Below are 23,051 nucleotides of genomic sequence, written 5' to 3'. Positions count from 1 at the left end.
GGCAAGGCTTCAATTAAATTCAGTTCTCAAAATAGAAATGCAAATAATTTAATTGCAGAGATCACCTATAAACTTTTAATTTTGCTTTTTTAACATATTCACTGAAATTATTTCAGATACTGTTGTAGAAGACCCTCAGAATCCACATAAATATCACAGAGAAGAAATAACAGCCTAATTGTACCTCTAATTTGGACAAGCTGCCCTGGAGATGGAGAACGGAATCTCCGGTGTGGTCTGTTCTCAGAAGTCTGAGCTGTTGGATGGTCCACATAAACTGAATGTCCCATTAGGATTCTCTCTGCTGCTTTGGTCAGCCTTGGTCTTTGACCTTCACTGAGCTGCCCAACACTATCATCAGAATCCTACACAGAACAGCAACATCAGAACAGTAGATATAAAAAACAGCAACGTATTTCTTCCAAAACCACACACAGTTATCTAATCACATTAACCCTTAAAGCATATAAAAACTTAAGTCTACAGAATCAGTCATATAGAATCACAGAATACCAGGTTGGAGGGGACCTCAAGGATCATCTGGTTCAACGTTTCAGGGAAAAGCATGACCTAGACCAGGTGGCCCAGCACCGTGTCCAGCCAAATCTTAAGTGTCCAGTGTTGGGGAACCCACCACTTGCCTGGAGAGATTATTTGAATGGCTGATTGTTCTTACTGTGAAAATTTTTCCTCTAGTGTCCAACCTCAGTCTCCCCAGGGGTAACTAGTAGTTACTAGTAGTAATAGTATATTATTAGCATTGAATAAAGAAAACTGAAAGCAAGGTGGTATCACCTAACTGGGTTTGAAAATAAGACCTATATTTATCAGTACTGGACAGAAAAGAATCACTTAGAGATAAAGAACATAGTTTGTTTGGGGTTTTTTTGTTGGTTTTTTTTTTTTTTTTGTAGTGGTGTCCCAACATGATTAGAACCTAAGTTACATTTTTAGCACATGGAATCTTTAATGTTACACATACAGCCATTGTTGACTGCCTGACCTTGTAGTACTGGAAGCATGTAAATGCTTCTGATGCTCTTTTGTAGAGCATGTCAGATAAAAAGTTTAATTTTTAAGTAGGTTTGGATGGCACTTAAAATAGGGATTGTTCTCTGAATTCTGACTTTCAAAGCTTAAGAGAAAAAAAATCCAGCTTGTTTCTATGCAGGAAAACAGGTTGAATACACATACACACATGTGCAGAGTATGATTCGAAGGCAAAGCTAGTAATACCTAGGAGAATATTCTATCTCTTGCAAATGAGAAAGTATGCTTGCACACATCTTGTCATATTCAGAGGCAAGTTTGTTAGTGTCTAGTATGGATAGACTGAGTAGTCCGTAAGTACGAGAAAGGGAAAAAGCAACTTAGAGATGTTTGTAATCGGCAGTGCCGATGAGAAAATGTCACGACAAATACAGTCAAACTCAGAGCTGACACTGTAGAAAGCTTTTTACTAAGTCCATCTACTGGAGCTTATTAAGCAAAATAAAGACAGACAAAGGAACAGTTAAGGAGGTGAGTGAAGTTACTAATTATTTAAACTAAACTGACCAAGATAGATAGAAAAAACTGCATATGCAACAATAAAAGCACAAAAAGCAAGATCTGCCATAAATAAAACTGCTGATGAACCATATTGCAGTATTCAAAGTTCACTTATTTTAAACATTCCTCTAGCTATGTTGATTAGAACAGACTCCCAGTTCAAACTATTAATTTCCACATAGAAAATACTTAAATGTGTGGCAAAAAATGACTGTTATCCTTTGTTATGCAGTAGTTACAATTTTCTGTTAGTCTGTTTTTTCTGACATCTGGATATGGATATTTTTGAGGTTTTGTTCCAAGATCAGTATCAACAGCATGTGCGAAAGTGCATGTAAACATTTGCTGAGTTTTCTTCATACCTCCCTAAAACTCTCAGATGGCTGTTAAGTGCAGTGAACTTGTACTGTTAAACATACCACCTATACTGCTCAAGAGACAGAAAACTTCCCTGGTACTCAAATCAATAGAACAAATCTGGTACACTGGAACAATCACATACACACCTTGAAAACTAGGTATGTGTGATACTACAGTTTTGTTTATAACAACACTTAATCTTCAGTGGTTTTAAAAGTTTTACACAAGAACTAAGCCAACAGAAGTGGGATCACTTCCAGCAGGGAATTAAGTGTATGAACCTGTTCTATAGCCAACAGGAATTATAAGCTTGAAATATTACTTTTGAGTAGGAAAGCATCACTTCAAAACTACTGTACTGGAAGGAAAATGACTGTAAGTTACCTCCAAATGGTATATTCCTTCCTGTGCAGCAAGAGGTGCTTGATTTAATTTGGCTAAAAGAGTCAGGACAGGATCCCTGTGATAGCCTTTATCTGGTCTTCTCACCACTTGCCCTTCACTGGGAGGATCATAATCCTAAAACAAAGAAACAAAATCTACGTAATATATAACTTGAACCATTCTTACTATTAAAGAAGAACATAAATTGTGAACTAAAGTTGTTAGTTTCCACACTGAGAACTTGTGTCATTAAAATCTAGGCATTTAAAAATAAGCAAACTGACAACACACTGCTTTCTTCTTTTACCCACAGGCATGCAGAGTCTTAATTTGATCCATAAGACTGCAATACTTAGAGAGCCTAACCTGGTTAAAAAGAACTTAAATTTAGGTTCTCTTGATAACAGTCTTAAGACCAGAATTTAAGAGAGTGGCAGACAGAGAAGGCATGTAAAGGGAAGCCCACAAAACGAACTTTCACAGTCTTGATCAAGAGTAGCATGCTCTCTTCAGGTGCTTATACGCTCACATGGCAAAGTCTGGACAACAGACAGAAAGATCTGCAAGTTCAGAGAGCACTGTCTCACAACTACGACATGAATGAAATCATGGATATTAGATGGGAAAGTACACACAAGTGAAGTGTGCCATGTATGGTAGAAAGGTTTGGGAAGATACCCAGGGAGAAAAATGGATTCCTACTGAATGACATTTAAACTTTGCATTATTGAGGTTGGAAGGGACCTCTGGAGATTGTCTAGTCCAACCCAACTGCACAAGAAAGCACCTCTTGCAGTGTTTGGCCACCCCCACAGTAAAAACATTTCTTATATTTAAAAGGAATTTCCTGAATTTCAATCTATGCCCACTGTCTCCTGTCTTTCACTGGGTACCACTCAGAAAAGTCTGGCTCTGTCTTCCTTACTTCCTTCCACCAGATATTTATACACTTTGCTAAGTTCCTCCCAGAGCTTTGTCTTCTCCAGGCTAAGCAATCCAAGCTCTGAGTATTACAGATGCACCACTCCCTTAATCATTTCTGTAGTCCTTTGCTGGAATCACACCAGTAAATCCTTATCTTTCTTGTACTGTAAAGCCCATAACTGGACACAGTACTCCAAACGCTGTCTCACCAGTACTGAGTAAAGAGAAAGAACTCTCTCTTTTGACCTGCTCTTCCCAATGCAGCAAAGGATGATGGTGGCCTTATTTGCCACAAAGGCACACTGCTGGCTCAGATTCAACTTGTCCGCCAGGATCCCCATGTTCTTTTCTGCAAAGCTGCTTTCCAGCCTGTCAGCCCCCAGCATGTATTGGTGCATGGACTTGCTCTTCCTCAGTTGTAGCACATGGCACTTGTCAGTTCATTTCTCTAGCCCAGTGAGGTCCCTCCGAATGGTGGCATAACCCTTTGATGTACAAAACCAGTTTTGCATCACCTGTAAACTTGCTGCTGATGCAGTCTGTCCCATCATGTAGGTCATTGCTGAACATGTTAAACAGCACTGGCGCTAGTACTGACCCCTAGCATACACTGCTAGTGACTGGCCTCCAGCTGGACTTTGTGCCACTGACCACAACCCTTTCAGGCCAGTGGCTCAGCCAATTTTCAATCCTAAGTCAAACCATTCCTTGAATTCACAGACATCCATGTGCTTATTGATGGTTTGAGTCAAGATCAAAGGGGAAAGGAACACTAGGGGTGTTGTGGGCAAAGTCTGCTTCAGAGCACCTGACCAACAAAAAGTAAGAGGAGGCTTTCCACAAAACATTAACAGGGGTCTCATGATTCCAAGTCTTCATCCTCATGGCAGATCTCAACTATCTGAACATCTTCCAGAAGATGTGGAGGCCATCCTGAAGTTTTTAGAAATCCTTATGGAGCTACCTTCCAACCAATATTGTCATAAAGAAAACAGTTTAGTTTAAATATGGTATTGCTCTACCTGATGCAATTATTTATATGACAGCTATGCCCTACTAAGAGGCATTACACAGACAGGGGAAGTCTAAGCATTTGAGGAAAAGGAAGAGTGTTAACAGAGAAAGGGAATGGAGAATACCTTGACTTGGGAGGCTTTCAGGACAACAGACTAAAGCAAACATCAGATAAGAAACTATACTGAAGTTTTATGCAGCTTTACCTAACTCCAGCCTCAGCTAACCTACTGTAATAATTTAAGCACACAATTAATTAAAAGATGGCTCAAAGCTGAAAGAGTTCAGAGCATAAAAATGTTCTGTTCTTTTTAAGATGTCTTAAAACTGAAAACAACAAAGAAATTAAAGTGCGTATTAGCTATCTCTCACCTACAGAAGTATATAAATCATTCAGCCTTTTAAAAAAATATAATTGGCTTGCACAACATGTTTTTTCCTTTGGAGCTCTGAAATTCAAACCTTCTTTGTAAGTGTACAGCTTAAAACCATAAATTCAAAAAGTTTGTAAGTGAAAATGTTTAAAGCGCATCCAATTTATCAAGATGCTTATGGTAGAATACCACACTAACCCCATTTCCTTGTGAAACATTTCCTTACCATTTCATTGGCATCTCGTAAAGTACTACTTAAGCTCTCAGCAAGGTTTGGAAGACACAATCCTCCTCCTCCTAAGGCTGAAAAATATTTTAAGTTACAAATGCTAAAAAACATGCAAGTTATATGAAAGAAAGCCAAGGCCACATTCTTTAATAATTGCAACACAGTGCTTTCGTAAAGCTGGAAGTTCCTACTGCCGGATGTGCATTTACAAAGACATATTTTCAGCTTCCAAGAAAATTGCTCTTACACCTTTCTTTCAATAAAAACTTAGTATTCGGTACCACATGGTACTAAGACAGCCCCAGTTACTGGTGCAAGAGAGCCCCAATTATTTTCCAAGTTGATCTTATGACAATAGGGCAGATTTAAATTTTTTTCATTAACAAGAATTTTGTTCAGAGACAAAAAAGAGAGACATGAGGTCTCTTAAATCCAAAACCATGAACTGAAAGTTAAAGGCCAGGTTAATGCCTGCAGTTTTATCAGAAAATGTATGAAATGTAACTTCAGTAGACTGCAAGAGAAGTTTATAAAGAAAAAAAAAAATAGTTAATCCAAATTCTAGTTTCCACAGATTTGTCTGCTTAGTTACCTCTCGCAGCCAGCACCTGTCCATAGCTGAAGAGTACCTCTCCTTCTGAAATGGGTCTGTCTGCAGTTTCGGTTTCCGTTTCTGTGAGCGTAAGGCTGCTTTGCTGTGTGGACTGCCCAGAACTAACTGTAGGCACAGGTGATGGAACCTGTAGATTGCAGGGAAGCGATGCGAAGGGGCTCACTGACGACTGCTGAGCTGGTAAAATCAAGGCCTCCGGTTCCTCATCATTAGCCACCGACATCTCACTACAGTGTAAGAATGTACATCATGAATACACCAAAATGCATTGAAAAATATAGACTAAGGTTTTTAATCAATACTGAAAAATTAATTTGCAAGTTCTTTTTTTTTTGTTAATTAAAGAGCACAGCATTTTACAGAGTAGTCCAAGAATCAATATGGTTAAATAACATTGTTCATTAGTTTCTGGTTATAACCAAAAATTACCATGTGCATTCCCACTCAAATAATAGAAATATTTCATTGCCATTACATCTATTACTGACACGTGTAACAATACAAATTTACTACGTACAAAGTTCACCAAGATGATGAGTAACGACTGATAAATCCTGACAAAGGTCCTGATACCACATTTTTCTCCAAAATCAAAGAAAACAATTAAGAAAAGAATCCATCAATGCCTCCTGATACACATTTAGCATTTCTTTCGACTGACTTTTGAGGATATATGTTTTGGGGTTTGGGTTTTTTTTTCAGAAATGAGAAAACCATGCAGCCTGTTCAACTCACACAGCCTTAGGACAGAATAGTTCTTCAGTTAAAGGACTGGGTTTCTCTTCTTCCAGAGGAAGTTCTGCATCATCCCATGGGTTTGCAAGCTTCGGACTTTCCAATTTTGCAGCTTTGGAGACCCATTCTAAGGCAGGAGGGCTTGGTGTAGTTGCTCTAGGTGGTGTATTGACAGGGGTAACCACAGGTGTGTCAACACAACTAGTGGTAGCTGGAATCTCAGCTCCTGCATGGGTAAAGTCAAATTTCAGATCAGAAAGGAATGAAGGAACTAAATCTCAGGCAGAGAGCTAGTCAGTTTGACTAAGCACTTGTTTTTGTGATACCTTTTGATAATTATGAAGACTAGATTAAGACTAGTTTCTTTTAAGTACAGCATTGGCATCTGAAGGAGCTAGAATAAAACCTCAATTGCTTACTTCCCTTAATAAGGAAGACTGCTCTGCATTTTAAAAACTAAGCTGTTTTACTTGGGGAGTGTAAATTTGGCTTAATTAACATTAGAAATACAGGAAGGAGCAAAATACAGCTGTTTTTCTGATGTGAAAAATTGTGGAGGAGCTGGGAGGGGTGAAAATCACACACACAATAGAAATGTAACAGTTCTATTTTCAAACTTAACGCACCAAATAAAAGATGTTTGCTTTTTATACAAATTAGCCCACATTTTTTGTATTACATGAGTTCCCGCTTGAATTATAGCCTCAAGAATATTACCGAGAGATGACACATCTTTGAAGATGAAAATTAAAGGCAGTAGATTAAAGCATATTTGCAACTTCTAAACTTCAATTACTATTTTCACTACCTGTTTCTTTAATTTGTTCATGTTTGTGAACATCCCCATTCATTTCTGTAAGAGACAGAGAAGACTCTGGAGTTTTGACCGGAGGCAATTCTTTTTCTGAAGGTGGTGTTTGTGGTGGTGTGGCCTGGGGTGTTGGCAATGGAGTAGGCACAAGAGATTCCTGAAGGAAAAAAAAATAATCATAACCACAGTTATTATCTCAATGCAGAATTCCTATTTTCCAAGTATCCACGGAGACAGCTGAGAGAGAGAGAGAAAGGCAGGTTATCAGAGAACAGGAACAGTTGTTGCTTAGATACATGCTTCATTGATCCAATTCCTCCATTTAAACATAAAGTGGCACCAGGCAGCATGCTTAGATTAAGTAAATTATGCATTAGAATGACTGCAGTTGGAAATCATTATATATAGAAAAGAACAGACTATTTCAGTTGGAAGAGACCCGCACCAATCACCTAGTCCAACTGCCTGGCCAATTCAGGGCTTACCAAGTTAAAGCATGGCATTAAGGGCATTGTCCAAACACCTCAAGTTTTTACAGGTCTGGAGCATTGACAACTCTCTAGGAAGCCTGTTGCAGGATTCGACCACCCTCTCAGTAAAGAAATGCTGAGAGAACTGGGTTTGTTCAGCATAGAGAATAGAAGGTTTAGGGGAAACCTTAGCACCATGTTACAGTATTTAAAAGGTGGCTATGAAGATGATGGAAACCCTTTTTACAAGGAGTCCTATGGAAAAGACAAGGTGCAATGGGCACAAGTTACTGCTGGGGAGATTCATCTGGACTCTAGATAAAATTTTTTCGCAATGAAAGCAATCAGCCTGTGCAATAATCTTTCTAGGGAAGCAATAGATTCCCCAACACTCAACATTTTAAGATTCAGATGGACAGGGTGCTGGGCCATCTAGTCTAGGTCATGCTTTGCCTAGAAAGGTTGGACCAGATGATCCTTGAGATCCCTTCCAATCCGGTATTCAATGAATCTGTGACAATGTCCAGTCTAAATATTAATTATATGATTATACTAATTTTAATAAAGCATTTAATACCATGCTAAGCAAGAAAGTATTTCATTACACAGATAAAATTATCGTACTGACTCCATTTTATGATGAGAGAATCAGCTAAAGAGAAGATACAAAGAAAGCAACAGCCAAAACAGTAAAGCATTAAAACAAGCATGTAATTGTGATGTTCCTAGAAAAATGAAAGAGATGGAGATAAATGTGACAAGCAAGTACGATGGTTGTTGGTTAGCCTGCTATGAAGAAATATGATGGACTTTTCCAGGGTCTTTCCAGCCCTGTTCTCTGACTGTTCATAAAGAAAACAAGATAATGGGGCTAAAGGAAGGCCTCCAGGCTAGTTTCTGAATAATAAATCCTCAGACAGATTATTGTTAATAAAAACTCTTCTCAGAAGTGGGACATGCTACCTCATTTGGCAGTTCACACACAACTGTGTGACATTGTGAACACTGAAGAACTTAGTAACTGGGCAGCTGAAGTTCTAGGTAAGAAACTTCACAGCAAGAAGGGGTAGATCAAGAATGTACAAACTACATACTTAAAACTCCTGCTATAAGCTCAGGAGAAGCGGAAAAAGGAGAACTAAGACACTAAGGAAACTACACCTTGCATACTACCTTATTATTACAAATGTCTATTAGCTTACTAGTGCTACCTGTGGTCAAGACAAATCTAAACTGGAAAACATAAAAGTGCTGCTCATGAGCAAGAGCTGAAAAATGGTACACATACAGATGATTGCTTTATTTGGCCTAATCAAAGGCCAAAAAGGACAAAACTAATCTCTTGAAGTGTGCAAATGAATATATATATAGTAAGGAGAAACAACCATTTCAGCTTAAGATCATTTCAGTTTAAGCTGACACAGAAACAAGGCGGCTTACGAGGGCCATCAGTAAAAACAAAATGGTTACTAGAAGAGGCTTCTAAGTATCAGAACAAGATACAAAGAACAGTCTGCTTTAACATCACACGCTCCTCAATCTGTAATGGAGTGGGGAAGAGCTCTCTAGATGCAGGATGGCTGTATTTAAGCTTAGAGCAGTAAAATGATTACTTCTGACTACAGCAGGCACTACGTAATATTTCAGTCTATATGCACTATAGCAGAATAGAATAATTGATCTCACTTTTGACAAAGCTTTGAATAGTTAGATTTCTAAGTGCAGCAATTTCCACATTCATCCCAAAGACATTATACAACACCAGATTGTCAAGCAGCCATGTTCTCAAAATAAGAGCCAGCTGTCATTTGATTATCAAAGGCAACAGAGAAAATTATCCTGTATTACAGGAAGTTCTACAAATCATTTAAGCATTTACTGAGAACTACTGAACTGAAAACTTAGAAAGAATTAATACTTTTTACAGTATTAATTTTTACAGTATTAATTACAGATATGAAAGAATGGCTGCAAGCCCACAAGAATAAAAATAATATCGCTCTATTTCTTCTTATATAAAGAAATTAATTTCTCCATATTTCATTTCTTCACAAGAAAGTAGTATAGCTATTTTTGTCGAAAATAATATGAGAAATCTTTTGGCAACATGAAATTAAGTACCAAGTCTTTCCATTAGAAATCATATTTGTCCTCAGCCTTAAAGTAATTAAATAAATACAGCATACTGCATGCAGCACAAAGGATTTTTTTTTTCTCCTTTTCAACACTTTTTAAAAGTGAAATAGGTTTAATCTTTTGCTTGCTGGAGTATAATAAGGAATAATCAAAAAATGCAAATCATGCACATTCAATTCATCAGTCTTTTTCCATCATTTTTGTCTTGCACAGTTGAACCTTCATGCCACAAAGAAATTATCACTTAGAACTTCAATAGGAAAGCTTAAGTAAATCGGACTCTTACCATCGTAACCATTGTACTTGGAAGCACATTTGTAGCAGGAACTGCTTTCTGAGCCTGCCTGTTTCCCAGCATGTTTGCAATTGTTTCACTGAGGGCTTCATTTACAAAATGACTTATCATTTCTGAGTCCACAGGCACGCCAGCATTGATGAAGAGCTGAAATCCTCCACCACCTGCAACTTCATCTGAAAACATAAAACACACATCCCGATCCCACTTCTTAAAATGCATGTACTGTACTACAGACACTCTTTTCCTTCTCCATGCACTTTTAAACATTCCTTTGCAAAAAGTGATTTCTTTTTTATTTTACAGATAGGTAAACAACAGTAGCTAAGAAACTCAGGATCATAAAACAAGGCAGCAGCACAGGGCAGTGACATCACGGGAGAAACGCATTTATCTCCATTATCATACATTTATATAAGGAAGGTAATTTTTTACATACCTATTAAGAGAATAATAACTCCTACTTACCAATATCAGAGGTTACAGTGTCATTGTCTTCACTCTCTGAGGTGCTAACACTGGGCACAGTTTCTTTCTGAACTGGGTACATCTCACTGACAACTCTTGCCATTATTTCTTGTTCCACCCTAGCAAAATAAAACCTATTTAACTATCAGCATATACCAAGACACCTAGAAGAACACAAAAGAGCATTCTTGACATTAAATGCAAGGTAGCTCAAAAGAAAAAGGAAGGAAGGTGATGAGAATAAAGGGAAGGTATTTATATGGAGTCATTTCTTCTTCTTCCATACATATTCTCTTGTCACTTTGTTGTATTCCAACTCACCAGTTTATCAACCTGTTTTCTATAGTTTCTCTCCTTTGAATCAGTTCATCCAAAACATCAGTAGACTGCTGAGGAGCAGAAACCACCGGAGGAAACAAAGGACCATTGTATTTTGGTGAGGCAACTTTAAACCATCCACTAAGCTCCAGAAGAGGCTCACAGAACTCTGGAATTTCATCCCTCTCCTCTTCCTGATCCTAATAAGTAAGTAGTAAATTAAGTTATGGTGCGTTTCTGGAAGGCAATGTCATTAAGGTAACCATGAGACTTTTTTTCTTTAAGAAACATTTGTAGATGTGTCACAGCATATAAACCACATTCTCCCTTCTTAGTATGTTGTACTTAACTGATGCAATTCTAAACTTAGCAAATCATAAATCTGTAGAGGCATAAAGCTATAGAAACTGCTAAGTAAAACATGATTTGGCTCATATTTCCTGCCTGTGCTGCACAGGGCAGGGAGCCAATGGTAGTGCTAATACTTGAGAAATTTACTTGTGACATAAGTCAGGTTTCTTTAATATGTATACTCCAGAAATGCTCCTCCTTTAACCAAAAAAAGTTTAGAAAACTTTCTACAGTTACTTGTTGGGTTCTTTCTTTTTTTTTTCCTTTTTCTTTTTCTTTGGGTTTTTTTTTTTTGTTGTTGTTGTTGTTTTTTGGTCTTGTTGAGGTTTGGTTTTTTTTAGAAATTAAAATTTTACTTTAAGGTCTCCTATTTGAAAAGATACATTCCCCAAAGTAAACAAGCATGTAGTCTACTACTCTAATAAAGTTGCCAGCACTGAAGACTAGTTTTTAATAATTTACACCTGTTACATGTATGGTTATACTTCCATCAGTTTCAGCTCCTGAAAGTTAAACACAAGATCCTCACAGACACATTGAATTTAATGTGCTATTTCTTAAAAGTTACGGAAGTTACTCGTTGTGCATTATAATCATAGAATCATAGAATCAACTGGGTTTGAAAAGACCGTTAAGATCATCAAGTCCAACCATTCCACAGTACTGCCAAGGCCACCACTAACTCACGTCACTGAGGGCCTTGTCTACACGGTGTGTGAACACTTCCAAGGACAGTGACACCACCACTGCCCTGGGCAGCCTGTTCCAATGTCTGAGCACCCTTTCAGGGAAGAAGTTTTCCCTAATACCCACTCTAAACCTCCCCTGGCACAGTTTGAGGGCATTTCCTCTTGTCCTATCACTTTTTACTGGGAGCAGAGACCAGCAGCCTCCTGGCTCCATCCTCCTGTCAGGTACTTGTAGAGAGATACAACTTTCTTATAATGTTTGACTATTTCCAAAGATGCCACCTTCCTTTTTCACTCTAAGCAGATACACAGCAGTCACCAACCCATCATATCATAATGTAACACTTCAGAATGTCTCATGATACATGAGAACCTGCATCTTTCACCCACAGTATTAAAAACAAATGTCTCCAATAGCAGTCTGATTTTCCAAGAAGAAAAAGTGGCATGCCAGGAAGGGATGAAGAGCTAAGCCCTAAATTATCAATGAGAAGTATGTGTCATTGCATAGAAGAGCTCACTGTAAATCTACACTTACTAAGATTATTCTCCAGCACAGTGAAAGGAGAAAAAAAAAAGTCTTATTTTCCTTTATCCAAATTAAATTTACTTTTAAGCCATAAAATAAACAAAAAACCCAACACCATATATTTTCTATGAATAAAACAACAAATCACTGAAAACAGAAAGAAGGAAAAAAAAAAATAGTAACATTTTTCTTGTCTCCTTCCCCAAATCAGAATTCATATTTCTCTCCTTCCTCAAAATACCTTAAAACTGAAAAGTCAGATAGGCCCAGGATGGGTTTTACAACCAACTGCTATTGGGGAGCAGGATCCTTCTGGATCTTTAAATAGTAATAATTCTTCAAAGAAAAGCTGTAACTTACAAAGCAGCAAAACCAGAATATGGGTGACAAATTAAGATCTCTAAACCATTCTAGGCATAGAAATAAAAAAGTGAAGTTAAATGCAGAACGATACTGCATGCCTTGAAAGCTGATAAGCAGTTCATTCTGTTAGGATATATGTATTCATAACCATAATTCATTCTGACAGCAAGTGTAAAGATGTCTTTGTCCAGTGTTTCATTATGCATTTTCTTCGGACTGCATTACTCCATAAATTTCCTTTGATGTTGCCTATTTAATACTGCTGAAAGTATGCAAAATACAAACATATAGATTAAATAAACAAAGTACACACAATAAGTCTTACATTTAGTAACTTCTGACAAACTTTTGCAGGTCTTCTGCATTCCTGAACTTTGTGCAAAAATATTTATATTTAATAGTGCACAAATCCAAAAGAAAATTGCATTCATTTGGGATTGGTATATTATCTCTTATGAAATAAAAAAATAAGTCAGTATTTAATTATACAGATTGAATTTGCACATATATCACCTTGTAGACCAATCCTGAATTATCTGCACTCAGTTCTCTATTCTATCTCCCTGGAGACTGTTGAAAATACCTATCATGACTCTGTATCAAAATACAGCATAAATTAGAAAGCCTTTCAGAAATGATCTGAATATTAATCACAGTACTTTATAAAGTATCAAGCCAAAATTTTATTTCCCAAATTACATTCAGATAATTAAAAAAGGTTTGAAATTATTAGGCGCTAAAGATTAAGTTTGTTCCACTACCAAAGCATCTATACGTACTCTTTATAAGAACCATCCAAAATTTATTGATAGCTTTCTTCTTGACAGATTTCTAAAGCAATTTTCACAAGCAAGGTCAGGGTGGCATGTGCCACCTGTCATTTTTTGTCTGAAGAGTTAGACATGTAAAAAAACTAATGCTCCCAAGAACATCTACAGGAAACCAGGATTAAGGAAAATGTTTACTCTGATCTCTGCAGGTTATATATTTGCAGTGGTATTCAAAATAGAGGCAAAAATTAAGAGAAACACATCCCCACCTTGCGATTAGGGCATGTTTAGAGAGACTAAAAAGTCTCTAATCTTAAATCCTAGTACGCTTGCTAAAAGTACTACAGAATTTGGCTGCTCATAAGAGTTGGAAAGTAGACTCAGTAACTCTGAGAGTCTGTTCGGGGCTCATGTTAGCTGAGCAAGTTCCTCAGCCTGGAATAAGGCAGGGTCCTTGCAAGGGCTGACCATAGGAAACTTTTTCTGTACAGAAAGCCTGAACATCTTTTTTGATCAAAAATAAAGAGGTGTGTAAATCAAAGCTGTAACAGCTTTTTCTGCTTTAGTCTACATGTAAATTATCTTATTCTGCAATAAGAGCATGTTATTCAACTACTTTGTAAGGTGGAGCTCTGGGTCTTTAAACATTAGACAGCAACGTTGCAATGGGAGAACAAGGCACATCACCTCTTCCCATGGTAGTGCTTGTGTTTTACAGGTGGGGGCACATTGCATTAGTCCTCAAAACTGTTAAAACAAATCAGTGGTAGGTTATATGATTAAAAGCTTGTCTCCATCCACAAAAAGGAGCACAAAGGACTGACAGCAGGTGAGAAAATCATCTAACATGGCAATCGAGCCCCTCAACATGATTACTCCATGCAGGAGAGGCCTCAGCCCTGATCTCCAGGACTGAAACCCCGTAAGATGAGCCCATGGAAAAACTTTCATAACACCTTTCTTCAGGTTAGGCAGATGCATTTGGATGAGGTGATGACACGACAACTTATGGGATGCAGGGAAGAGTACAACACTTCTTACATGGTGTTTATGGGGTGGAGCTAGAGATGTGAAAAGGCCATGGGGGGTGACGCAAAAACAGAAAGAGGGGGGAAAAAAAAAAAGAGGAAAAAACCCAGAAGAGAGGGGAGGGAAAAAGGAATGGAAGGAGGGAAGCAGGGAAAAGAAAGGAGATTTCACACAAATACTTATCCTCTTCAGTTCTAACAGAATTAAGTTTTCATAATAAAAGGGACATGGGGGAAAGATGACAATAATCTGTTTTCCTGTATAGCATTGTCAGCACATTTTTTCATGAATCCAAAACCTCTTTTATAACAATAACTTTGCTTTCTTTTGATGTCTTAAATAACCCTGCCACTCCAGAGGCTGATTTTATGCTTCCACATTGTGTTTGCCTTCCACATTTTTAAGAATGTTGTCTGTGTGGTCATAGGTCAAACATATGTGTCACTTGGAACATTTTTTTGTTACTGTGGTTAAAATATATCCCATCGCCAAAAATAAAAGATAAAAGCAATCCAGGAGAAAAATGGGAAAAAAAGGTGAATAACAATTATTCACATATAAAAATTTAACACTGCAGCATTTTTTTTCTTTGTTCGTAAATCAGTTCCTTAAATAGCTTTTCTATTTTTATAAAATAAAGGTTTTCTGTGCAAACAAAATGTTGTTTGAATAGGTTTAACTTCTTCCCTCTAATAACATAAGATAATTTTGAAACTAAAAATTAACAAAGCATTTGCCCACTTTTGATAGGTAAGCCACCCCTTTAGGACTGTTCTAACTAACTGGCAATGTTAAACGATTAATTCATTTTAGAAATAAATCTACCATACTGACCTGTAGGCTACAGAATTAATAGTTGGTGTACACTCTAATCCTGGGATTAGGAGCATATCAAGCAGATTAAAAGACTATATTTTTTTGGGTAGATTTTGATATGCACACAGCAAGTCTAGCTCACTGGGAGAAGCTTGAGGAAAAAGCACTTCAACAGAAATACTAGCCAGCAACAGCAATTTTAAGCTCCTGTCATTTACTGAATGCTAAATGCAGCAGGAGGTGGAAGCTGCCATCTTCCATAGAAGCAAGATACTCCATAACAGCTGTGTGGCAGCATCTTGCTCCCTGCAGTGGCAGCCTTCCCAGCTATCACTGAGTTTCTCCTTCTGCTCTTGATATGGAGAAGCGAAATTCAGGCTGGTTCACCAACTTTAAGACCTTTCGCAGCCCCTACTCTAACAAGAGGCCAACTAACTAACAAATAAATAAATAAATAAATAAATACAAGGAGCTTGCTAAAACTTAAACTGTAAAAGAGTTATCTCAAACAAGCCCATGTTATCATAATCCAGAAACAACATTGTTAAACATGCACAGACACCCTAACAAGACATCCAGCAAAACAAAGATTTTGTAAATTCTTAATGGGATCCATGAGATGAGTAGTACACGTTCTACACATAAACTCACATACACTGCTTGTCTTTTTCTTTTAAAGTTACATAATGTTTGACTGAAATGAGGTGATATGCTAAAGCATTTTAGGAACTCAAAAGTACATGCAAATTGCTCTATACCAAAATTTTCTAAAAGTGAACACTCAGAAAACACATTTTAAAATATAGGTCACCTTACTTCAAATCTATAAAAGCATCTTATATACATATTACATTTAGAATTGGAAGTTGGGAAATCAATGTTTTATAATCACTGCTGATTTTAGAGAACTACTTTTATTTCTAGCAGATTCTAACACAACTGAAATACAGCTATTTTTTTAAAGAAAGGTTCTTTACTAAACACACTGATTTCTAATATTGTTTATATCACTGTAAACAGCTCAGTATTTCTCACAATGTGTATTTTTAAAGTTGCTACTAAAACTAATTTTCTACATTGTGTTTTCAGTTATGATAGAATAATATAAAACAAATATAAGAACATTTAAAAGAAAAGGACCTTTGCAATATAATTACCTGTGTGACATGAGTAACATCAATGATATTAGTTCCTGGAAACTTTGCATCTTCCTCCTCACTATGTATATCTTCTGGAGTCTTACAAAGACAGAAAGGAAGTGTTAGGTGTTTCATACTGGGTGAAAAAATGCATCAGCAGAAGAACTTCATTACAAGAATGCAATTAAATCACTACTCGCTGTCAGTATCCTTAATCCAGAAAAAATGCTTTATCCACCTTAAAAGGTAAAAGTAATTTCTTTGCACAGCATAAAGAGAGATTATTAGAACTTTTTCTTGTATGACGACAACTAAAACCTGCTGTTACCAAATCTAATGAATGTGAACATCAAAGGTTCTAGGCAGTATCATTAATTTTTTTTGGAGAAAAAAAAAAACAAAACACCAAAAAAACAGTAAGACAAAATATTGTAAAACTAACTATTCTGTGATTCTAAAACATAGCACACAGGACTCTAGAAGTGTCTTAAGCAATTCACTTATGATCACACTTATGTGTGATCATAGAATCATTGGATAGTTAGGGTTGGAAAAGACCTTAAAATCGACTAGTTCCAACCCCCTGCTATGGGCAAGGACACGTCACACTAGACCGTGTTGCCCAAGGCTCTGTCCAACCTGGCCTTGAACACTGCCAGGGATGGAGCATTTACCACTTCTTTGGGCAACCTGTTCCAGTGCCTCACACTCTAAAAGAGGGAAAAAAAAGATTTCTACAGTGTTATTTAATAAAATCAATTTTAAATAATAATAGCTATTTTAGTCCATGGTCTATGTCTTATTCAGAGAATATCTTGACCACAAGACTCTGGAGGACTTAACTCCTGAAGACAGAATAGCAGCTAACACACAGGGGAAACAGAAGGTAAAATAACTACACAAAAATAAATCACACCATGCCTTCACACTGTTCGGTCTGTGCAATGCACAAGACAGAAGTCCACTGGAAGAAACAGTATGCCAACACGTGCCCTATTTTACAACGTTATCCTTCAGCATGCAGCAGTTAACCTTTCAGTTGCAAAAAGCCCTTCATTACTGCTTAGGTTAGATTAAAAACACTTTAGAAAAATTACATGGAAAGAGAATAAAGTAGACTGGCCAGCTCCACATACAACAGGCTACCAGTAAATAGGCTATGCATACGTGCCATTAACCAGTCAAGTACAGCTAAGGAGCAGAGGAAGAAAGAACATTCTCAGTTTTTAGGCCAGAACACTGAAGCCAGTATAAATAAGACAGACATTGGGCAATGAAGCATTATAACTCTTAACAGGACAGAGAAATGCTGTTTTTATTAGAGTTTTGCTATGGTGATTGTTTAATCTTGGAAGACCAGTATCTAGCTGCAATTTTTCATTTTCTTAAACAAATACCTCATATTATCAATTCCTCAGAATAATTACTTCATTTTTCCTGGAACTGTCATATTTCTCCAACTTGAACAGAATACTGAGATAATAAATTTTTAACAAATTTGAATTTAGAGACATTTAGAGCAATCAATACCTGTATTACAGTATCAACAGGAGGAAGTGCAGGTTCAGAGCCTGGAAGACCGTGGTTTATACTCACACTGTCACTTGAAATACTGTCAATATCCACATTTGGTAACACCTAGAACAAAATAAAGTATCACTCTGAAAATCTATGTATTAGCTCAGCTACTATCACTGAACTTTTTAGATTCTCTCTTCTCCTTGCTACTGAGCCACTAATCTTCAGTGACCTCTGTTTCTCATACCTGTATCTGGTAATAACTTGGTTCTGAAAAATAAAATACTGTAACATACAAAAACTACCCTCAGAAATATTAACCTCTTTTCTTGCAGTACCTCATTCCTCTTGTTCTCTAATTCCCTGACACTTCATCTCACATGTGACAAAAGGTGAATATATCTACAACTATTTATATAGGAGAAATGTGTTTGACTTTCAATTTGTTTATATTATGCTGGCCTACATGCCACTATGTAGGCTGGTTATTGGATTTACATTGCCATACATCTGGTATAGTAAAATAAAGGGATAATTATATTAGAATATAATTTGTAACAAAGGCATGTCCGTTACAGCATAAAAATATGTTCTTGTTTTTTTTTTAAAGAAAGATTTAAATGCTTGCTTAATTCTGGGGAGGGAGGAAGGACCTTAAACATTAAAGAACTGGGTGAAATAACAGAAAAATGCATGTGGGTGGAATATAGTGATACAGTAAGGGAAAAAAACCACTACTCTATGTATATTTAATCGAATTCCATGAATCAAAAATAATGAATATGAAAGAAACATTAACTTCCCTGACAGCAAACACCTCAAAAATGAACAACCAACCAAAAAAAGACAAAACCAAACCAAACCAAACCCACAAACAAAACCCCCAAAATTAAAAACACCAAACCCACTAGGTAAGGACTGCAATCGTTGATTCATCAGGAGTGAAATACCTTGGGTTGCCTATCATGCTTGAAACAGAAATCTTAAAGGCTAAAGCAGTCATCCAAGAAAACTGACATTTACATTAATACTTCTTTTCTTCCAAGTTTGTTCTGACTCAAAAATCTTATTTAAAAAGAAAAAAAGAAAAGATTTGAAAACGTGACAGAGACCTGTTTTACAGACACACTGCACAAGCGACATACAGAAGAAATAGTTTGCTCTTTTGGTTAAATAATAAAGAAACTGTTAAAATAAGAATAAAAACACTAGCATAGCATGACAACTTCTGGGTCCCTCCATTCTATATGTTTCTAACACTTACTGAAAACCACCTATTTATGTCAATGTAAGTTACTGCAAGATGAGACTATCTTCAGTTAGCATCTATTAAAATAAAATAAACCCAAAATCAAATAATCATCACTCTTGATATGTACCTGCACAGACAACTGAGGTGGATCCTTTTTGTCTGATTTCATCTCTATTACTGCTATGTTTGGTTTTTTTATTTCAACTGATGGTTCTGGTGGCACTTCAGGAACAGAGGTAGTAACTGTAACGGGGTGTGGTTTACCTATAACAACTCCAGCAGGCAGCAGTGAGACATCGTTAATTTGTGTTTGACCTAAGGAAAGACATATATAAATCTCAAAAGCCAGTAAATTAATAAATTAATGAAAAATTAAATTCAGGGTGTCTACGTTTCATATAAGACAGACTGAGATCTCATGCACAATTACAGACCAATTAAAAAGTCCCCTATTGACACTAACCAGACTATACTGCTTCACCAGGTGACCTTAAGGCTTTCCCAGCAGAAACTGTAAACTCAACACTGCCACTTTTAAAAATTACTCACATTTCTTGACTACAGTGACACCTACTGCTGAAAACAAGAATAACTACACTGTGGTGTTCAAAAACTACATGCCATGCTTCCCTCGCCTCACATATTCTTAATCATATTCAAAATACCATTACACTTCATATAGCATCCCACAATTTTTTGCTTGAGACACCCTTTTAAAAAATAACTATCTTCTTTAAACGCCAATACTCACTCTTCCCCAAACAAGGCCTATATAAAAATTCCATTAAAGATCCAAAAATACAGAAGCCATGAAAACGAATTTAGTGTGTTTGGCACAACCCTACTGAAATTGTTGGGCCAATGTCATCATAAATGTTGACTCTAAGGGCCAATGATTCAGTTTCTGCTTACATGGATACCAAACTTAAAGCCAGAACAAGAAGCCTAGAAATGTAAAGTGAACCAAAGAAAGGAGATACAGCTAAGCAAATAATTGCTCTGCCAGGTGCTGCCAAACATACAGCATGAAGAATGAGGAGAACCAGAACATTTTAAACTGTTCCTCCATGTAGATTTCCCATAAGAGCAGCTGCAAATCTCATGAGCCAAATCTCATGGACAAATCACTGACTTAAGATGACATAAGTTTTATTCCCATGAAGTAGCAGTAATTAACCTTCACACATCCTTCTGTGCTTTATTTGCTCCTACCTAGTGGAATAGCCATAGGAATCAGGTGACCTTCAAGTGGACCACAGATAGGAGGCACATCTTGACTTGGACTGAAAAGATACTGGTTTTCTTGGGCTAGTGCATACAAAGGACGCTGCTTCCCAGGGCTGGTTACCACCTTCTGTATGCGAGAACAAGTCTGTGTTCTTGCTGACTTTACCTTTGTACCTAAAACAAGAGCAGATAAACTGCATGTCATCAACACATGTATAAAACCAGCAACATTGTACTCTACTAATTTAAGCCCTTCTACTGAAACAATTATTCGTTTTTTGCTGTGGTATGGAAGGAACAAAGGAGAGACACAGGAAGGGCAGAATATAAAAGTGCTAAGTTAGATGTCTCAGTATTGATAGTAATGAAGGAGTTAAAATTACAAATACTGAGCATTTGAAGTAGCAAATAAAGGTACAGAAATGTGAAGAAAAGGACATGAGGATGGTAGTAGGTTGGAATGAAACGCATGATTCAGCAGCTAAGAAGTAACCCATGATTTAGGTTTGAAATACAGCATTAGAAGAACATGCAAGCCTGGCATAAAAAATAGACAGTATACAGGATATAGCCAAACTTTCATCTGTTGTTTCATGTGATTAACTGCCTCAATTTTACAAAAATGCGCTTTGTCTCCAGCCACAAGACTGACAGGTACTCAAAGGAACAGGAATAATCTACAAATTCCTGGTTTAACAACTCACTGTTACTAGAAAATAAAGCCATAACTAATACCTGTAAATCTTGACTTACAACATGGAGAAAGCACTGATTTTTTGGTCCAATTTTGAAAATGTATTGCTAAGTAGCTACTCAGAACTAATTTGCCTAAACATACAGCAGAGAAGAACATTACTGCAATACTGCATTTCTCACTGTACAGTCATGCAAGGTCTTACTCAACCTCAGTTCTTTGCAAAAAGTAGATATTAAGGAAATTATCAACTTCAATCTAAATGCTCAAAACATCCCCCAAAAAGGAGTCAACATATTGCAAGTCAAACAAAACTGCTTTTACTTCTATTTTTCAGGCATTAGGAAAATAAATCTGGAGAGAATAACATTGCTAACCGACTCAATTTCTTCACTGAAGCTGAAAAATGTCATCTTCCTCCTCTGTTGTTCTAATCATCACCCTTCCTGTATTAATGGCCAGTTAACACATCTTAACAAGCACTTTTTAGTTCTGTTCACATTTAATAGCTTCCTAATTAATTGAAGAATAAAAGTAAATTATTATAAAATTAAAGGACGATAAAGATTGACAATGTAACTTTTAACAAATGCAAATAAGCAAGTAAGGCAATTCACTCTAGGAGTTGTATTTTCGTACACATGAGTTTTGAATTATAATCCAAGAAACAAGAACAGCAAGTCATAACTCCTCAGTGAGAAAATACAGGTCAGAAAGAAGCATTTCTGAAAAAGGCTTTAAGTCACATTGGATAAGTAACGCAATGATAAATCACAATACAGTGCTGTGGTTAGTGGGATAAATGTAATCCTCAGATGTCTCAACACGATGTCAGTGAGGTAGAGCATTACAAGACTTCCATATATGATAACAGTTGCATCCAGTACTAATTCCATATCTCTGTAAATATTAAAATAGATTGGACATTAGAAGTCCCTTTTTACTTTTAAGTAAAATCACCTGGACTGAAGCAGCTGTAAACTGAAACAAAAACCTCGGTATAAATCAGATACTAAATTCGAGATGTCCCATTTACTTCTGAACCATAAGGTACCTAGCCATGGGAAGAAGCACTTAAGGACAGAATCTCTGATTTCCTTAAATGATGAGCATGTGCCTTTCTGCAAAGCATAGGTTAGCCAGAAAAAAAACGGGTTTTTTAGTCAAAGACAAATTACTGGGCTGAGTAACAAACATATACAGTTCAGTGGTTTGTGATTTAGAAGAGGTCATGCTACATGACCTAGCAGTCCCCCCTAGCCTTGAACTTTTGAGTAAAAGCAGGAATTTGCAACATATCTGTAATACCGCCAACTTGTAAAAACAAGGTTCTCACAGTGAGAATGATTAAGTACTGTATACACACAGCATCCCCTTTTAATTACTTTCAACTTTTTGGTTTATTTGCACTGGGCAGAAACTAGACATTTAATTAAATTTAGCTTTAAAAACCTAGTGTTTTACATATATTTATCAGTTCAAATTATGCAAGAAAACAACTCCAACTTTTTTTTAAATGCCCTCTTACTCATAGAAGTGTTAGTTGGCTTTTTTTCCTAACTTGCCATAAGAAACCATGCATTAGTCACTACAGTTTATTTGCAAAGAAAATGGTTGACAGAGTTATAAAATGACTGAAAAGAGACTCTCCAGATGGCCGTTTCAGTCTTAAATAAACATCCTTATTCTAACACTAATTTAAAACAAGCTCAGTGGACTGTTTTAACAAAATAGAATAATTTAATAAGTCTGGATTTTCCAGCCAATCAATCCCAAAGCCAACAGCTTCCAATAATTTTTAAGCCTTTATCACCTGGTACATCAAGGCCAGAAAGGGACTCTGTGGGTGCAGATCTGTGAAGGAAAGAACTAACCATGCTAACGCTAGCAAGATCCTTTTCTTTCTTAAGAACCTGGTGCTTCAAAGTGGCTCATTCATCTTGCTTCATTTTATTTATACTCCTACTACAGCAGAGTACAGATCTGTTTCTA

At 36.7% G+C, this 23,051-nt stretch overlaps 1 protein-coding gene across 1 annotated transcript in view; it reads right to left on the bottom strand.

Moving 5' to 3' along the window:
- Window positions 1–23,051, bottom strand: part of KIAA0586 — a 73,687-nt gene that overhangs the window by 32,437 nt on the left and 18,199 nt on the right. Inside the window, exons 16-28 of the mRNA XM_080619411.1 lie at window positions 20,351–20,539; window positions 19,266–19,453; window positions 17,899–18,006; window positions 16,387–16,467; window positions 10,686–10,882; window positions 10,365–10,483; window positions 9,888–10,072; window positions 6,993–7,152; window positions 6,185–6,410; window positions 5,429–5,676; window positions 4,834–4,910; window positions 2,296–2,430; window positions 185–365 (exon numbers count right to left, since the gene is read on the bottom strand). Coding sequence (XP_080475537.1) covers window positions 185–365; window positions 2,296–2,430; window positions 4,834–4,910; window positions 5,429–5,676; window positions 6,185–6,410; window positions 6,993–7,152; window positions 9,888–10,072; window positions 10,365–10,483; window positions 10,686–10,882; window positions 16,387–16,467; window positions 17,899–18,006; window positions 19,266–19,453; window positions 20,351–20,539 — 2,094 coding nt within the window. The remainder of the gene's footprint in view (window positions 1–184; window positions 366–2,295; window positions 2,431–4,833; window positions 4,911–5,428; window positions 5,677–6,184; window positions 6,411–6,992; window positions 7,153–9,887; window positions 10,073–10,364; window positions 10,484–10,685; window positions 10,883–16,386; window positions 16,468–17,898; window positions 18,007–19,265; window positions 19,454–20,350; window positions 20,540–23,051) is intronic.

Source organism: Psittacula echo (genome assembly GCF_963264785.1).
Source record: "Psittacula echo genome assembly, chromosome: 5".
Lineage (NCBI taxonomy): Eukaryota > Metazoa > Chordata > Aves > Psittaciformes > Psittacidae > Psittacula > Psittacula echo.
This window is presented reverse-complemented; position numbering and strand designations above follow the sequence as displayed.